Source organism: Falco punctatus (assembly GCF_963210335.1).
Source record: "Falco punctatus genome assembly, chromosome: 12".
NCBI classification, from domain to species: Eukaryota; Metazoa; Chordata; class Aves; order Falconiformes; family Falconidae; genus Falco; species Falco punctatus.
Genome location: NC_137592.1, coordinates 19,275,386 through 19,292,292, shown reverse-complemented (window position 1 = coordinate 19,292,292; position 16,907 = coordinate 19,275,386). Strand labels below are relative to the sequence as shown.

The 16,907-nt window shown below is 37.1% G+C and overlaps 1 protein-coding gene across 6 annotated transcripts in view; it reads left to right on the top strand.

Annotated features, from left to right (window-relative positions):
* PPM1B (protein phosphatase, Mg2+/Mn2+ dependent 1B) overlaps nt 1–16,907 on the top strand; it is a 62,532-nt gene that overhangs the window by 29,403 nt on the left and 16,222 nt on the right. For all 6 annotated transcript variants that reach the window (XM_080408603.1, XM_080408602.1, XM_080408598.1 and 3 more), the window contains 2 exons: nt 8,323–9,186; nt 11,110–11,227. In XM_080408603.1, coding sequence (XP_080264729.1) covers nt 8,341–9,186; nt 11,110–11,227 — 964 coding nt within the window. In that variant the 5' untranslated portion in view covers nt 8,323–8,340. The remainder of the gene's footprint in view (nt 1–8,322; nt 9,187–11,109; nt 11,228–16,907) is intronic.

The window sequence follows — 16,907 nt, the reverse complement described above, 5'->3', positions numbered from 1 at the left end:
GTACAAGAGCATAAACACTGGTTTATGTAGAGCTATCTTGGCTCTTGCAGACTTCAGCCTTCATTCTGTTCCCATCAAGGTGCTAGAAGCAAGAGTATAAAGAAAGCCTGAAGTTCTTACCTGGAAGACTAAAATGAGTAACATTAAAGACATCGACTACAGTAGAGTGTTTTTTACTGAGAATGACGCTGCATTCCTCTTCAGTTCAGTCCCTAGTGCCATTGCAGTGCCACTGTGAGTTAAGGGCTGTTGGCCATCGGAAGTCACACTAGCAAGCACAGAATTATGTGTAGATAACTAGGAACAACACTGCATTATTTTTTTTTTTAAGCTTTCATTTGGCCACAAAACCATGTGAAGCTGACTTCTGTGACTTAAGCTAGAGCGAAGCTGCATGATAAAAGCCTGGTGACTTCAAATGCATCAGCCTTTGTTCTATATGTTCTATATGCTATGATTGCAAAGCTAGATTCAGAGTCTGCTTCCATGTTTTGTGAAATTCATCTTGAGTATCTTGGGTATGATCTCTCACTTTGTACCTACCAAACTGCATTCCAGAAAAATAAGAAACCACAGCATTGAAGTGTGCAGTTTGTCCATGAGGCGCAGACAGGTGGTTGCCATATAAGCTGAGCTTGAAGATCTGTAGTTGCCTAGCTTTATCCATGTTTTAATAAAGCACAAGAAAGCAGAATATAAAAACCTCTGAAAAGACCATGAGTGCATGTTATTCTGGTGTTAACAACATGGCTAAAAAGGCTTTATCTCTTAACCTAGTTCCTGGTGCTCCTTTCTGGTTTTCCCCCACTGTCTTCTGTTGAAGGTTACTATCCCCTTGGATCTGCTGTCTAAGCTGCTGGCTTCTAAGATCAGTGCAGCTGAAGTCACAGAGTTTCAAAATACCAAAGCTAACTTTGCACCTCTTCAGTGAAACAGTTCAAAATGAAAGGGCAAAAACATCTCAGCCAGCAGTTCTGAGAGAGGGGAAAAAAAGAAAAAAAAAGAAAAAAAATTGCTGGCACAATGTAGTGGTGAGTAGCTGAGGCAGAGCAAAAGCGGTAATGTTTTCAAGTATTGCTACTGACATTGAAAATAGATGTGAATCCACAGTGTTAAATTACGCGTGTACCTCCAGACCAGTTTAAAGCAGCTGAAGCACATTCTGACATCTCTTTCATCTCGTTTTTAACTTACTGGTTTAAAAGTAGTGTGGTGGTGGGATGTTATGTGTTTTGGGTGGGGTTTTTTTTGTTTCTTTCCCCCAACTTGTTGTAACAGAGGTGCAGAAATTAATTTCAAAGTTACAGTGGCAGCTCCTAGGCACTTACTCTATATCATGATGGGGATAACTGGCAAAATTTTTTAAATTCCTGGTTTAGAAGCCTATTGGGCTGCTTTCATGGCGTTCTGGCAGGAAACAGTTACTTAGCGTAAGCTCTATATTAAAGGTTTATATTGATACTTTATTTCTTTGTGATCAGTGTCTTTTGGTCAGCTGAGATCCTTCCTAACAGTGACTCCTATGGCCACAGATTATTAAAAAAAAAACAACCACGAACAAACCCAAAAAACAACAAACAAAACACAAGTGACTCAAAACAAATAAATCCCCTAGTAAGTGGAACATGAATGATAATCATGGTCCTTTTACTTTCAGTTAACAATGAACTACATAAAATATTGAGATCACATTCTTGGATTCCAATAATTGCTGTTTGGCTCTGCCAGTACTTGTGGCTGGCTAACTTGTACTAGTTAGAGTAGAGGTTGCAGCCAAGCTTCAGAGCTCTTGCTCAAAAATTCAATAACTGTTTGCCTAATGTAAGTTTATGTAGTGCCAGCATTTTTAAGGTCAGTAAGTCAAAAGCGATCCCAAGTTTTCTGGGACCAAAAATAAAGATCTGTAAAGCTGCTTTCACTCATCAAATGAACTTGTATTTAGGATACATGTAGTATAATCTAAGTATGATGATGATACAATGATAGTATATTGTAAGTAAACACAAGATTAGTAAAAGATTACATAGAGTATTCTATCACTTTCTTGTGTAGATTTAAGGGTACAGGGAATCTTTACGAATGTCAAACCTGTGGTATGTGTAGACACATGTGATGTGGGGGGTCGGTGGGGGTGTATGCACGTACATACACAGTAGAGTGAGTGCAAGATGAAGACAGAGGAGCTTTCTACTAAGGCTAAGGTGTAATTTTTTACTTGAACCAGGAAAGTTATTCCTTTCTGTGCTTTTTGATAAGCTTTGAAATTGTCAAGCTATTTGGATAATATATTCATCATTTACATCTTTAATATCTAGCACAGCATTTTCTCTGTTGAAACGTCATTCTTTTTTTATAGCAGGAACACATGTGTTTTGTAACAGGAAACTCTGGCACTGTTTCTCTTCCACAACACTGACTTATTAAAAATGACTGGCCCGTTGAGTGAATGCTTCTGAGGAAGAGACATTTTACAGTACACTTTTATGACCTAAACCTAAAAGATTGGTGTTGGGCCATTCTCATTATATGAAAAGATAACATTATTGCCTTTGGGACTTTTGGTCATCAAGGTATTATTAGTCTGGTTCTGATGTTCTCTTTGAAACTGATATGTAATCTGAAAATTATTTTGTAGATTCTAAAAAAAACTTTGATTATGGCTTTTAGACCTTTATAATCTAATTACATTTTGTCCATCTTCATGATCACCAGCAAGTAAATATTTCTGCCTGTTAAATATAAATCTATATGGAAAGGAGCATGCTTTTCATTTAAAGTAGCTGCCTATTTCCCCTTCACGGTGTAGTAGAAAAACATGGATATCTGTAACTCACAGGAGCCATCTGCCATTTTATAAGTAGATCTGAGTGTCATGCTTTTTTTCTTTTAAACAGATAAACTTATGCACAGACCCGATTTTAAGACCCTTTACTATATGGCTGATCTAATACCAATGAAAGTCTTCACCACGTAACTGTGGAAAAGAATACTGATCATGAATTTTTATTGCATGTCAGAGGACATGGCTTTTGTCTTCATACTTCATACCTCAAAAAGGTAGATGTCTTTGGTTTCATGAGCCAGAAGTAATGCTCATCTCTGTATTTGAGATGAGGACCTCATGTAAAATTTGTATCGGGTAGGAAATATCAGAGGAGAATATATGTTAGGACTTCAGAGAAGTAAGCCTTGGGTTAGGTTTTTGCCCTGGCAAAGGAGTGTCAGCTTTCGTTAGAGACTCAGCCCTGAACTCTTGGAAATGGCTTAGTTATTGGTTTAGAACTAGAGGTGAAGAGTGTACAGTAAAGTGGTAGCTAGAGCCACTGCTTTAGCAGCCTGTTGCTCAGATTCGGTTTCTTCCACTGCCAGAGAGAGGAAAAGGCCAGTATTTTCCTCTAAAGGCTTTCCAAAAGCCTTTGAGCCGTGGTGATTATTGGCATTTACCAGGTGATAGATTTATTATTGTTGTTGTTGTTATTACTACTACTACTATTCCTACTCCTCTTTTTCCCCAGAGTTGGGAAGGCTACTGAAAGAAGGGAGTCAGTCATAGGTTTCCATTCTTGATATGAAGAATACATACTGTTTTAAAGAATGATCTGTGGAGCATGGATGAGAACTAATGTCTTCTCAATTTCCAAGAATGTTTTGGGAATTATAGTAGATATGATCTTCCAGATTTTGGAAGTTTCAGCTAATAATCTCATGCAGGGAAGACATTTTCATCGGGAGGAAATTAAAATATTTTCTTCTCAAACTAATGTATTACATAATTAAATTTCATTTAAAAATGGCATCTTTGGAAATCAAGACCCAAAAGCTGAAGAGGTACTGAATTTTTGAGCTTACAAGTAATGATTAAAAATCATGGCTGAATTACTAGCTGAAGGTGAGCACTTTATCTGTTCCTCTGCTGGCTGTGTTTTCTCTTAAGATTGAACCTCGCTCTACAAAGACGATTGGGGCTTATTCCTTAAGCTGCCAGGAAGTGTTGAGGGGAGGCATAATGAAGTCTTCGTTAACAGCTTGGACAGTGAAAAGAGTATTCATTCTTAGCTCATGTGATACCGTATCAAGGAGAATGGTCAAATAAGCCAAAGGGTAGGCCTTAACAGGTAGAAAGATCTTGACATGTTGAACAAGCGGTTTGATAGTAACCTCAGGAAGTTTAATAAAGCCCTGTACCTGGAATAGTGTAACTGTCCCTCGATACAGGCTGGGTGATGACTATTTAGGAATGATCTTTGCAGGAAAAGAACCACGGGGTGCTGGTGGACAACTGTGACGAGTGAGATGAACATTAGGGAGCAATGTGTTTGTAGTGATGAAGGTTTGGGCCATATTAGAAAAAGTTTATCCAGTATATTGGGAGAAGTGATTATTTTAGCCTATTTGGAACTGACAAGGCTGCATCTGGAATACAGTGTGGAGTGTCTGCCCCCAGTACAAGAAAGGCATAGACGTAGTGGAGCAAGTAGAGTAGAGGACCACTCTGTTACTTATGGGCTGGAGCATGTGATGTGTGAGGAGAGGTGAAAGCTGAGTGCCTCCAGTATGGAGCAGAAAAGGCCAAGGGATGGATGCAGTTGCTGTCTTCCAACTATGCAATATGGGGGGGTGTGGAGAAGGTAGAGTTAAGCTCTTCCCAGAGATGTGTAATGAGAAGTTAAGAGGCAAAGGGCACAAGCTGCACTGACGGGAGTTCTGTTTTTGTTGTGAATGTGGTCAGACATGAACTGGTTGCTCAGAGGCTATGGAATCTCCATCCTCGGAGATGTTCAAAACTTGGCAAGGATCTAAACAGCCTGAGCCATCTTTGTCATTGGATATCATATTGATTAAAATTTGAATAGGGGGTTGGACTGGGTAAGCTCTAGATGTCTCTTCCAATGTGAATTGTTCCATGATTCTGTAATTCATGAATTCTGACCCAACTTAAATGTTTATCTAGGTGCTTGTGTCAGGATTGACTTGTATCTAGCCTAGTATGGTTAAAATAAGAGATGGAAACACCAGGTTAGACCTATAACAGGCTTTGCCTTCTGTAGGATTTTTGCAGGTCTGTTTGGCCAAGTCCCATTTTTAGATGCTCAAGTCTGTTTACCAATGTAGCCTGAGATTAAGAGGGACAAAACTAGATGGGAGTGCCAGAGTACTGTTTTTCCAGTGGAACTGTTTTCTTATTGTGATCTTTCATTTTGAAGAAAACAAGCCATGTTTTGTTTGTGGTGTTGTTTGTTTGTCCATTTTTGTTGTTTTTTGGGGGTTGGTTTTGTTTTTTTTTTAAGACTGATTTCCTAAGAAAAGTAAAGTTTGGTATGATACCACAATTTCATTAAAGTGTCTCTGATTTACTTAACTACCTTGTACACAGATAAATACACGGCTGGGTTTACTGCTAGAGATAGTTGTGTCTGGTGGCACTGTAGGTGTGAAGTTCAAATTACATTTGTGCATAACAGCTGGGAGGAGTATACTGCACTCACCTGTATGCCATGTTATTTACTTGTCTTTTTCTGTAACTTTGTAGTATTTTTTTAAATTAAGTTTTTAACAGAACAGGTGTTCATCCATTTTAAGTTGTCTTTGTGCTTTACTATCACGGATAACTTTGATCAAAAACCTGAGTTTCAATGAATTGGTGAAATCACTGTTTCTTTGATGCTTACTGAAATGGCTTGACTTTTCCAGCTGGTCTTCAAACCAGTTGCTGCCTTATATAGTTGACATAATATACACAATGGTAGAAAGATTTTTTTTCTATGTGTTCGGTGTCTTTTATAGGAACAGCTGTCTGTTCTCTTACTGATTGCAAGTCAGTCTCTGCATCCTTCATTAAATATTTGTAATATTAAAAAGGATATTTAGAATGTCAATAACATAACCTTGAATAGTATGACCTTTTAAGTTTCTCGCTCTTGTGCTGGAAAATTTAAAGCTACTTATTAAATAGATAAAACTAAGATGTGAAAGGGGCCTTTGGAATTTTTTTTAAACAGTGCATTTTGTTTTTTACAGATATAAAACACAACATTCAATACTGAGCTTAAAGGCTTTTGCAGTTAGATAGGGTTTGATCTTTTTCCTTATTGATATTTCTTCCATACTCTTGATTTTAAGAACGTAAGGACATACTTAACTCAAAGGAATCTCATACAAGGTCTGAAGTGTTGGAGGACTTGTGTCATTTTGGCAGCATTTCAGTTCTATATTACATACTGAATGTTAAATGTTTTTGTGTGCTTTTAAAATAGCTTTATATTATGTGTAATATGTGAATAAGTGGTCATCAGTTACTAGAATCCTTTCACAAGTCTCCTTTACTGTTGTTGATTGTATTTGATACAACTAGTTAGTTGTATTTTAAACTGTGGGACTTGTTCAGCTCTTAACTGAGAACATCAATTGCTGAGAACACTTATTTGTGGTGGTATGTAGCACTGTCTTGCTTTGCTTTTATGACAGCATCTGACACAAATTCTTTGGTTTTTTTCAAAGCAAAATCAGATCTTGCAAGAGAAAGGGCTGTAAAAAGTGTTTGGGCTGTGTATCTGGCTAGGTAATGGATACCTCATTTCTGTTGGTTCCACTGATTTGCAGTGTTGCAAGTATTCTTTTTGGAAAAAGAAGGAAAACCAAAGCAGAACGTAACTTACTACTTTCACTTGCAAATTACATAGTGTGAAGCTTGCAATGCGTAACATGTGGTTGTATAGTCACTTTATCTTCATCTTTGCTATCCCAGGTAATATAATTAGAGGCCAGTGGATGGTGAGAAGAGATAAAGAATATAGATAGTATTTGTGTGTCAATTAATACAGATGGTAAAACTAGACTAAAAAAGACCTCGATGCTTTATGGAGGTCACTGTAGCAGAGAGGTAGTGTGAAGCTGGAATTATCTGGAGGGAAATACTTAAGTTTTACCATAAAAAGGGAGGCGGGGTGCAGAATTTAACTGTAATCTTCTCCTCATTGCATTGTACTATTTCTTTTTTTATCTCTCCTGTCAGAGTAAGCTGTGTATACTGAGAATGTGTTTAGATGAAGGGAATGGCAGAAGTAAGGATTTTTTAACCTCTTTTTCTGACCTGGTAACAAACCGTTGAACTAAATTATCATGACTTTGCAGGCTTGGTGGGTACTAGTGTGTCAGAGACCTAGTGACTGACTGCTCAGGATCAGTCATGGGAGAATTATCTCAAATTCCTTTTGGATGAAGGTTGCTATAACTTTCACATCCAGTCATAAAGCGTGTCATGGGGCAGTCATTTTTAGCATGATCAGAAGTTGTGGTATTTGTTTCTGAAGTTCTTGGGAAAGTACTAAGGGATCTGTGGATTTAAGAATTTATTCTCCGCTGTCTTTGTAAAGTGAGAGGTAGTTCTTCAGGTCCACATAGGACAACATTGTCTGGTACAGGAGAGGAAGTCAAAAGTACTCTAAAGCTTCAACATAGTTTATTCACATTTTACCTGCAAGCTTGTTCTCTAGAGATGGTTCATATACATTCTGAAGTAGGTCTCCAAATACTGAAGAACTTCTAATTTACTGTGAATTATTTTTTTCCCTTAGATAGCTTGTATCCCTTGTAATTGGATACGTTTTAAAATCAAGATCAGTGCATCTTTGAACTTAAAATTACATATAAGGACATGAATGCCTTTTAGGGATGGTAGAAATGTGAATATTATTTTACAAAGAACTAAATAGAATTTAAGAGAATCTTGTGAAAATTTTTCTTGGATCGAAGTGGAATTTGCTACCTTGTTTCCTTTGGCAAATGGTCTGCATTCCCCTATTGTCACTTTTGCCATGCTTTACAAGAATACAGAAGTAGCACAGTATATGCAAAGCTAGTGAGACCAGTCAGTTCTAATTTATGAAGTATTATCTTTTCATGCCACAATAAAACTGGAAAGAGAATAGGAATGATAGAGTTGTTACTTTTCCAGCATGAATTAGTTTATGCAGAGAATGAGAACATTGGCAGGGTGGCAAAATTAACTGCCCTGCCTTCGTATGTAGAGCCTTTAATTTTGATGCAATAGCTCTTTAAAAGACACAACACCCCTCAAAAAAACCCCAAACACAACAAACGAACAAAAACAACCTCAAACCCAAACCACTAAAAATTCAAGCAGGGGTCTGTAAGTTCATACTTCATTCATGTTATTACTTTTTTCTCCTGTTATAGTTGTTGATTTTTGCACATGTGCATACTTTGTTACTTGTTTTGTAAAGAAGAAACACAGGAAAATGAGAACAAAGCTTATATAGAGTGGTGGTTTTATAAATGAGACTTTTCTTCTCTGTTTTCCAGATTCAATATTGCATAAACATGGGTGCATTTTTGGATAAACCAAAAACTGAAAAACATAATGCTCATGGTGCAGGGAATGGCTTGCGTTATGGCCTCAGCAGTATGCAGGGATGGAGAGTGGAAATGGAAGATGCTCACACAGCTGTTGTAGGTATTCCCCATGGCTTAGAGGATTGGTCCTTTTTTGCTGTCTATGATGGTCACGCAGGATCTCGTGTTGCAAATTATTGCTCCACGCACTTACTAGAACACATCACTAACAACGAAGACTTTAGGGCGACAGAAAAACCTGGATCTGCTCTTGAACCTTCAGTGGAAAATGTCAAGAGTGGAATCAGAACTGGCTTTTTGAAAATTGATGAGTATATGCGCAATTTCTCAGACCTCAGAAATGGGATGGACAGAAGTGGCTCAACAGCAGTGGGAGTTATGATTTCACCTGAGCATGTATACTTTATCAATTGTGGTGATTCACGTGCTGTTCTCTATAGGAATGGACAAGTCTGTTTTTCAACACAGGATCACAAACCTTGCAACCCAAGGGAGAAGGAGCGAATCCAGAATGCAGGAGGCAGTGTAATGATTCAGCGTGTTAATGGTTCATTGGCAGTTTCTCGAGCTCTGGGGGACTATGACTACAAATGTGTTGACGGTAAAGGCCCTACAGAACAACTTGTTTCTCCAGAGCCTGAGGTTTGTGAAATTTTAAGGGCAGAAGAAGATGAGTTTATCATCTTGGCTTGTGATGGAATCTGGGATGTAATGAGCAATGAAGAGCTCTGTGAATTTGTTAAGTCTAGACTTGAAGTATCAGATGACCTGGAAAAAGTGTGCAATTGGGTAGTGGACACTTGTTTACATAAGGTATGTAACTGTTTTCCCCAAGCAGCTGTTCTAAAATGATCTGTTGAGATGGGTACAGTGTTAAGAGAAGTTCCTGGCCTAGTTTTCCCCTTCTCCCTCTCTGTTCCCTCAAACTTCTGCACCCATTTGGAGATATATCCTTGCTGAAGAATATACAGCCTCATTCTTTGTCCCTGGAGAGGTAATAGCAATTGCAAAAATAAAGTTTTATTATTTTCTCAAATAATGCTTGTATATGGTTCTAGCTCTAAACTTTGTTTCCAAATACAGAATTTGTAAAATGAATAAATTCTGTACAAGGTATTTTGGGTTTTTTGAAGTTGAGCAGTGTTTGTATCCTTTGCATAAAACCAGCATTTGCACCATCTCCTCTTCAAGGTATGCTATGGTTTGTCTGTCATCTGAAGTGGTGTCCTCAGCTTATTGTTGCTTAGATGGAGAAGCACTACTTCAGCGTCTGAGCTTGCTTCCACTCCTCAAATTTAGAGTTTTTTCAGAGCAATACAGGTTGGTCTACACATGTTTCATAGGTATACCATTTCCAGTATTCCCTAAAAAGTACAGCTCCTACTAGTGCAAATAGAATTCCTTCATTAGGCCACAGACAAAACATGGAGTTTTGAGGAAAATAATAAAATCAGAGTTCTTAATACTAAAGGGTAAGTAATTTTTTTCAAAATGGGGTTGTATTCCAGCATATACTATATGCTGTATGATTGGTTTAAATGCCATAGCTTTTCTGACCTTGCACTTAAACAGCCTTGTTTAAAGGCAGATCACTGTAATATACTTTCAGTAAAACTTGACTCCTGACCTCGTGTTTCTTTTATGAAGTTAGATCCTGGATCTGTGCAGTTTGTAATGATATTATAATGTTGTCACCTGCCTTCAGGATGTCAATTGTACCACATCATATTAACTGCTGTAAAAGATAGTTGTCCCCATATGCTTGGTATGAAAAGGAATGTAGAATAACTCCTGAGCATTTCTGAAGGAATTCGCTCTAAAGTCGGATTCCTTCTCTTAATTTCTTCAGGAGAAGGAGTTGTTGTTTCAGATGATAGGAGCCATCCAGTAGGTTGGGTTTATACAGAAACAACGTACAGTGACTGATGGCACTTAACTTTTTTTTTGGTAGTATTTTAGTATTTTAAGGTCTTGATTTCAAACCAGGAATTTAGATTATGGTTCTGCTGGATCTCCTTGTAAGAGACTTAGGCACTATGTTCTTAAATTTGGCTGTGGATTGTAATTTTGAAAATAAAATATGAGCAGGAAAGTGGTATCAGAGCTGAGTAGTGAAGAAAGTGGCATTAGAATTAGTACCTAAAAAAGCCATTGCCTGATACTCATGAGCACGTGATAGTCTGTAAGATCATCTTGGCCGTACTAAATGAACTCATATTTTGTACTTTTTTTCAAGGTGCTATGTACGACACAGGTGCATTCTGATAAACAGACTTGTAATGAATGTAATGTCTTACATGAATGCTCTCAAACCGAAATAAATTAGTAGCTAGAGCTAGCTATTCTAGTAGTCGATAAGTATTCTGCATTTCATTTTGCATGAGTTGTTTTTAACTTGGCTTAATTTGTCATGTAATGTCATGTTACATGATCCATTTTCTGACCTGTTTTCTTGATACTGTATTTCAATGGTTGATATGTAAGTCAGTCCATTAAATATATTAAATTTTTAGACTTAATGTACAATAAAAAAATCAGTAAAATTAACTTCAGTAGTTTAGTTGGGAAACTTAGAGGTTCTTATTAATCAAAATACAGTTTTATTGCAAGGTTTCCTTTTTCCCAGGTATATCTATAGTAGTGTATTTGGAACAAGTAAAAATGTGACTAGAATAGAAAAATGGAAAGAAGTTCTTAAGATCATAACTGTTCTTTTTTTTTTTTTTTGTCATATAGGGGAGTCGTGATAACATGAGTATTGTACTAGTTTGCTTTTCAAATGCTCCTAAGGTCTCAGATGAAGCAGTGAAAAAAGATGCAGAGTTGGATAAGTACTTGGAATCACGGGTTGAAGGTAAGAAATCCATTTTCTTGACTAGAAATGCTGTGATAACCTACTTCAGCATGAAAACAAGACCCCTGAAATCCATCATGCCACTGTATGTTGGGTCAAATTCAGGCCTGATTGTGATTTCAGATTTTTGTGTCAAGAAAAATTTTTTAAGCCACGTGGTTAGTTTATCTTGGTATTCCACAAGCATTCTCTCATATTGAGCTTTAGGTTTTTACTTCTGTCTTTACAGGTCAAAATGCAACCACTGACCTTGCAGAATGTTACATCAACTAAGTAAATTGTGGTATTGATAATATCTTGCTTATAAAGTATTAAAAGGGATACTTGTTCCTTTTTTGTGAAAGTTTGACAAAGAAAAAGCTCTGCTGGGTTTTCGTGAAGGGACAACTTATTCAATTATCCAAGCTTTTTTAACTGCTTCTGTTTAACATAGCTGTGAGTTATTTTTCACACTGACAGCCTTTTAAAAATGTACTTTTGTGAAAACTTAAAGAGTATAAATGATAAAAATACCTATGAATGCAAGAGCCTTAAGTCATCCTTCTGGGTTCTGAGTGGTTAGCAACTGTGTATGTGCGACTAAAAACCATATAATCATCTAGAACTTTCATGGAGGATTAAATGTAATTCCTAACCAGTTTCATTTAGTGACTGATTTTATAACTCTTCACTTAAGAAGTTGCATTCAATCTTTTGGTTCCCTTAAGCAGAAACAGTTAAAGGAAGGTTAGTTTGAAGAATGGAAGGCTTGCCACTGTATATTTATTCCTTTTCTGCAGTGCTCCTAAGGTCACAAAAACTGATGTGTGGAATGGGCTTTCAAACTGTGGCTTCTAATTTAAAATCTTTTATGAATGATTAAGGCTGTTTGAAGGTCTGATTTACAGCTATACGTAGTAGCCTCCTCTTTAGTCTTCTCAATTATTCCAGTGGTCCAGATAGAGCTCAGTTTTGGTAGAATTGACTGAAGTTCAGGGTTGATACTGAAAGTTTGCCTTTTTTATGAGATTCTTATGTTGGCACGGGTTTTTGCAGAAACAGCCCAGGCAAGAAAAGAACTGAGTTCTTGGAACAGTTTGTCTTGCTGTTACAAATGTTGCTGGAATAATACCATGAAGTAGCATCCTTGGAGAGAAGTAGTCATCAGAGGTTTTGAAAGCCTTTTTGCCATGATTCTTTAAACTTCCATAATCTCATCAGAAGAGTACTGAAGCACTGTCACCCGCTCATGGTGATGCAGATTATTAACCCATTTGTTGAAGCTATCAGTTATAGCAACAGTATTCAAGGAAGGAGAGGGTGTACTGAAGAGAAAGCTGGCTGATAAAACTCGTACCCTTTCTTGTTCTAGGCCTGGACTAGAATATTCTGATCGTTGTCACTAGATCCAGGTTTAACTGTGATTTCATGAAGAGGTGGTCCCTTTGTAGACTGAGTCATTTAGCTGCCTTAGGTGTTTCTGTCCCAGGTGATAAGACTAGTGGTTTAGCTTTATACTGTAGTATTGCTCTCCTGATGGTACTTGTCTGTGCTCATATTGAAAAATGTGGTGTTTGCAGTCTACAGGACTGTTCAGCAGAATTCCATGAAAGTAACTTTAAATTTGGGTGCCAAGAAGTTGGGACTTTGCAGGTCAGAATCGGTGTGAAACCACCATCTTGAGACCCTTAATGAGGTCTCAATGACATAAACCACAGGTTTGGCTGCTGACTGCTAAAGCTTTTTATTTTTTATATGAACGAAGGTGTGACTGAGCAAATATTCTCAACATGTATCTGGAAATTTTTACATGTCCATGGCGTGTATAATCTGTAAAGATAAAATATTTAAATTTCCTTTCTTATGAATGTTTCATGAGAATTACTAATACAGGACTCTTACACTATCACACAGGAGATAGAGGCCACTTCTGTTTTTCTTGTCGGTTCGGTTTATTTGAATGAGACACCCACTGGCTTTTTAACATGCTGTAATGGATACTGAAAAGTCTGATGGGACATGCTTTTATTAGCATGTAGCTTTTATTAGAAAGTAGTTCATATCCAAATAAGTAACGTTAGGTATATGAGAAATAATCTGGCACAGCAGGTCTGAGATCAGGAATCTTCTGAGAGTACACAACTGAAAATCTCACAGCTAACCATTCGTAACTTCTTAACGCTAATTCAGTGTGAAATGCACCAGTGATGTGGAAATGTACATGCTGCTGCTGCAGCCTGGTTGCTGTGGACAACTTAGTTTTGCCACTTCAGGATCAAAAATTCTCAAACGTATTTTCATGGTAGAAATCACACTGTAGATACTGTATCATTTAATTTTTTTAGTTGTGTGGAACAGCTGCAAAAATCGCTCATGTTGTTTGTATAGCTTTTCAAATTGCACTCTTACTTAACCAAATGAGGTAAATGTAGAAATGTTTTTGTGTTTGCTCAATGTCCCAGTAATCAGACAGTTGATGTAACAAACCTTCATTTTTAAATACACATGAGAAGGCCTTCAGGCCATGATACAAGTTCTCTGCGAAAGTGCTGCTCTTCTGCATGGTGCCTTTCCCTCTTAAGTGGGATCTAAATTAAAATGGCTTGTCTGCTTGTAGTTTCTGTTGAGATTAGAGCGCGCTAATGGTCACTTCATATGCTAACTCTAGGCATGTTTCTCACTGGTTGGCTTACTGCCCAGCCTTCCTAGATGACAGTAGTTAAGATAAATACCTATTATCTTCCTGTGTCTGAGTACATGAGCTGTTAATGGGCTCTGGGAGAGAGCCAGGAGCAGTTACCTTCACTGATAGCAGTCAGGTGTGCACGCGGTGGTTACTTGTTAGTATTCCCAGCTTCTTGGTGGCTTGTCTCTCAATTAGCAGATAGGTGAAAAATATATGGAACTGCGGTGTATTTTATTGCTTTCATAAGTGAATGTGAAGAAGATTAATAGACACTCTGATCAGAAGTTATTTGACAGCTTTCCTATTAACTGAGAATGAGGTAGGAGGTAGTAACAATGCAGTGTTGTAGCATAATTGAGTTACTACTTTAACCTATCAAAATAACTTAGCAGAAATGTATTTTACCTATATTCTCATATTTAACAAATACTACATGCACTTAAAGTGAAGAGTTTGCAGTCTGAACTGATGCAGAGCCATTTGGAATGTAACTCAAAATGTTAACTGAATTGCTCCAGAGAAATTAATTGCTTCAAAGCTTGGACTCCTGTTTCTTCAGCACTTCTTGATTATTTTTTTTTTCCCCTGCATGAGTTCCCAGTGTCATTCCATGTTCTGCTAATTGGACAGGATACAAGGCATTTAAATGTCAAGCATTTAGCAAGGAATGAGAGTTAGCATATTAGAGGAAATGCTGTCAAGAAGTGGAGAAAATAAAGGAAACAGACTCCAAAAGAACTTGAAATATTTACTTTTTCTCTAATAAATTTTTGCATTCATAATTCCAAGAAACTGTCATTTTGACTCAGTTTCCTTAATTTAAAAAAAGAATAAAATACTAGACTATAATTTTTACCTTACATGAGTCTTGAGTGTTACTAGTTCAGGAATGATACAGAGAAGCTTTAACAAGTGTTTCGAACCACTAAGCAGCATGGGGAGGATTGTTTGGGAAGATGCTGGATTCTTCCAATCCATAAGTATTTCTGCTCACTACTTAAAGGTTTAGTTTAAAAAAGAAGGGAAGAGTATGATCTCGGGTGTTGGAGTAGTACAGAAAAGTTTGGGAAGGTGGTAACATCTTTTTGATCAGGAAAGGACAACTGCGATAATCGGTTTTGCATTCATCTGTAGACTTGTGTAGTCTGGAAAGCAGTTTGTAGAAGAGTTGTGCCTGAAAGGTTTAAACTGCCCTTAATTCTAAAAACTTCACCTGGTAGATAAGTTGTGATGTTGATAATACGGATTTGATCATCTCTTCCAGTTATCTTCAAAAGACAGGATTTGTATTTCTTTAGATGTATTCTGAATGTAATTTACATATTAGGATAGTAGTCTTCAGGGAAGTGTATTGGTTATAGTTTGTAGTTCTGATGTGTTTTGAAGCTCTGAACATTGTAAGCTAGGCAGCGAAGTCCGAGAATCTCTGTTCAGTTACAGCAAGTAATTATATGTAGTGAGAATTTGTAGCAGATTTACTAATGTTTAAAATAGCACACTAGATGATTTTTCCTTTCAAAAGGGAAATACTGGACTTCGCACAGAATAATTTAACATGAACAACAATGGGGTTTTTTATTTGTTAAAAAATTAACAGCTCAAAAGTTACGTGCAGTTGGTTGATAGCCAATAACGATTTTATTTATACCTGTAGAAATAACATTGTGAAAAAAATCAGCTTGTCTTAGAACTGCTAAGTTGGAAAGATGGAGATGTCAAAAATACAGTCTATGAGTTCTTGGATAATCTCATCTTTCAGTAAGTGACTAATTTAAATCAAGGCAACGTTGGCACTTAGTATAAAATCCTTTGGGACTTCCTGAAGCAATTTTGGTTAGACCAGTGGTATTTGTTCTTAATGAAAGTACACTGTTCAACATAGAATCTTTTCTCTGTTCTCTTGTGGACCTTGAATTTCAAACTGACTGGACTAACCCATCCAACTTTTCAGACAACAGGTTTTTTTCACTGCTGTGCTTGGGCATTTTAAGCTCTGGCTTGGAGAGAAAGGCATTGTTTGAGGCAGGCTTTTGTTTGTTTTAAAATCTGTGTTCAAAAGCAGTTTAATACTTACACTTGTAATATTTGTAGTCTGTCTTTGTACGTTCCTAAGTAGAATGCTGAGATCCTGTGTATTTGTGCAATGAGTTGAGTTAGTAGTTTCATAAGATATTTCCAGAGTTAAGAGAATTATTATTTTAGTACCAAAACACAGTTTTTGTTTTAACAGAGTTACTAAAAAACAAACTCAGCAAGTGATAGTTTACAGAGATTTTTAGTGGAAGAACTGTATACCAAAGCTCTTTTGCTAGTTTGGGTCTTGAGGTTGACAGGATGTGTATAACTGCGTTCCAAAGCTGCTAATTCAAGAGCATTATGAAATAGGTACGATGCTGTAGTTAGTAACTTGTGATTGAGTCATTTATGATGGTGAGAGCACATCCATGCTTCTGTTTTGAGTCACTTAATTGGTTAATTTCCAAAGTAGTGCAGGTGTGTTGGACAGTAGTCAAGTTATGCTAGGTCAGTCTTTTCTTACTGCCGCTTTCAAAAGCTACTTTCTGTTTTCAGTTTTTCTTTGGTTTTTAGAGGTCTGAAGCTTGGCCACAGGAAGAGAAGACTGGGCACAGTAGAGGCAATTCAGTTCTGTGATATGTTTCAGTTTATTTGAAAGTGTATCAGACTAGCAGTTAAAAAAAAAAACCCACCCACCCACCCCCAAAAAAAAAAAACAACAAAAAAAAACCCCACAAAAACCAACAACCCCAAACCAAAACTCAGCTAGCACCCCCAATCATAAATAGGGGCATGTGTTCTTTATAGGCTTAAACAGTCTTTGTAGTAGATGAATACTTGGTTATAGTTGGTTGGCACATATATGCAATATATACTGTGTATAAAACTGATTTGTCATAATCTTATAGCTGGAAATCAAAGGAGCACAGAAAACTGGAATACAGAAAACTTGTAATGCTGTCTGGTTGGGAGCTTGCATTTTATGAAATTGAAATAAAA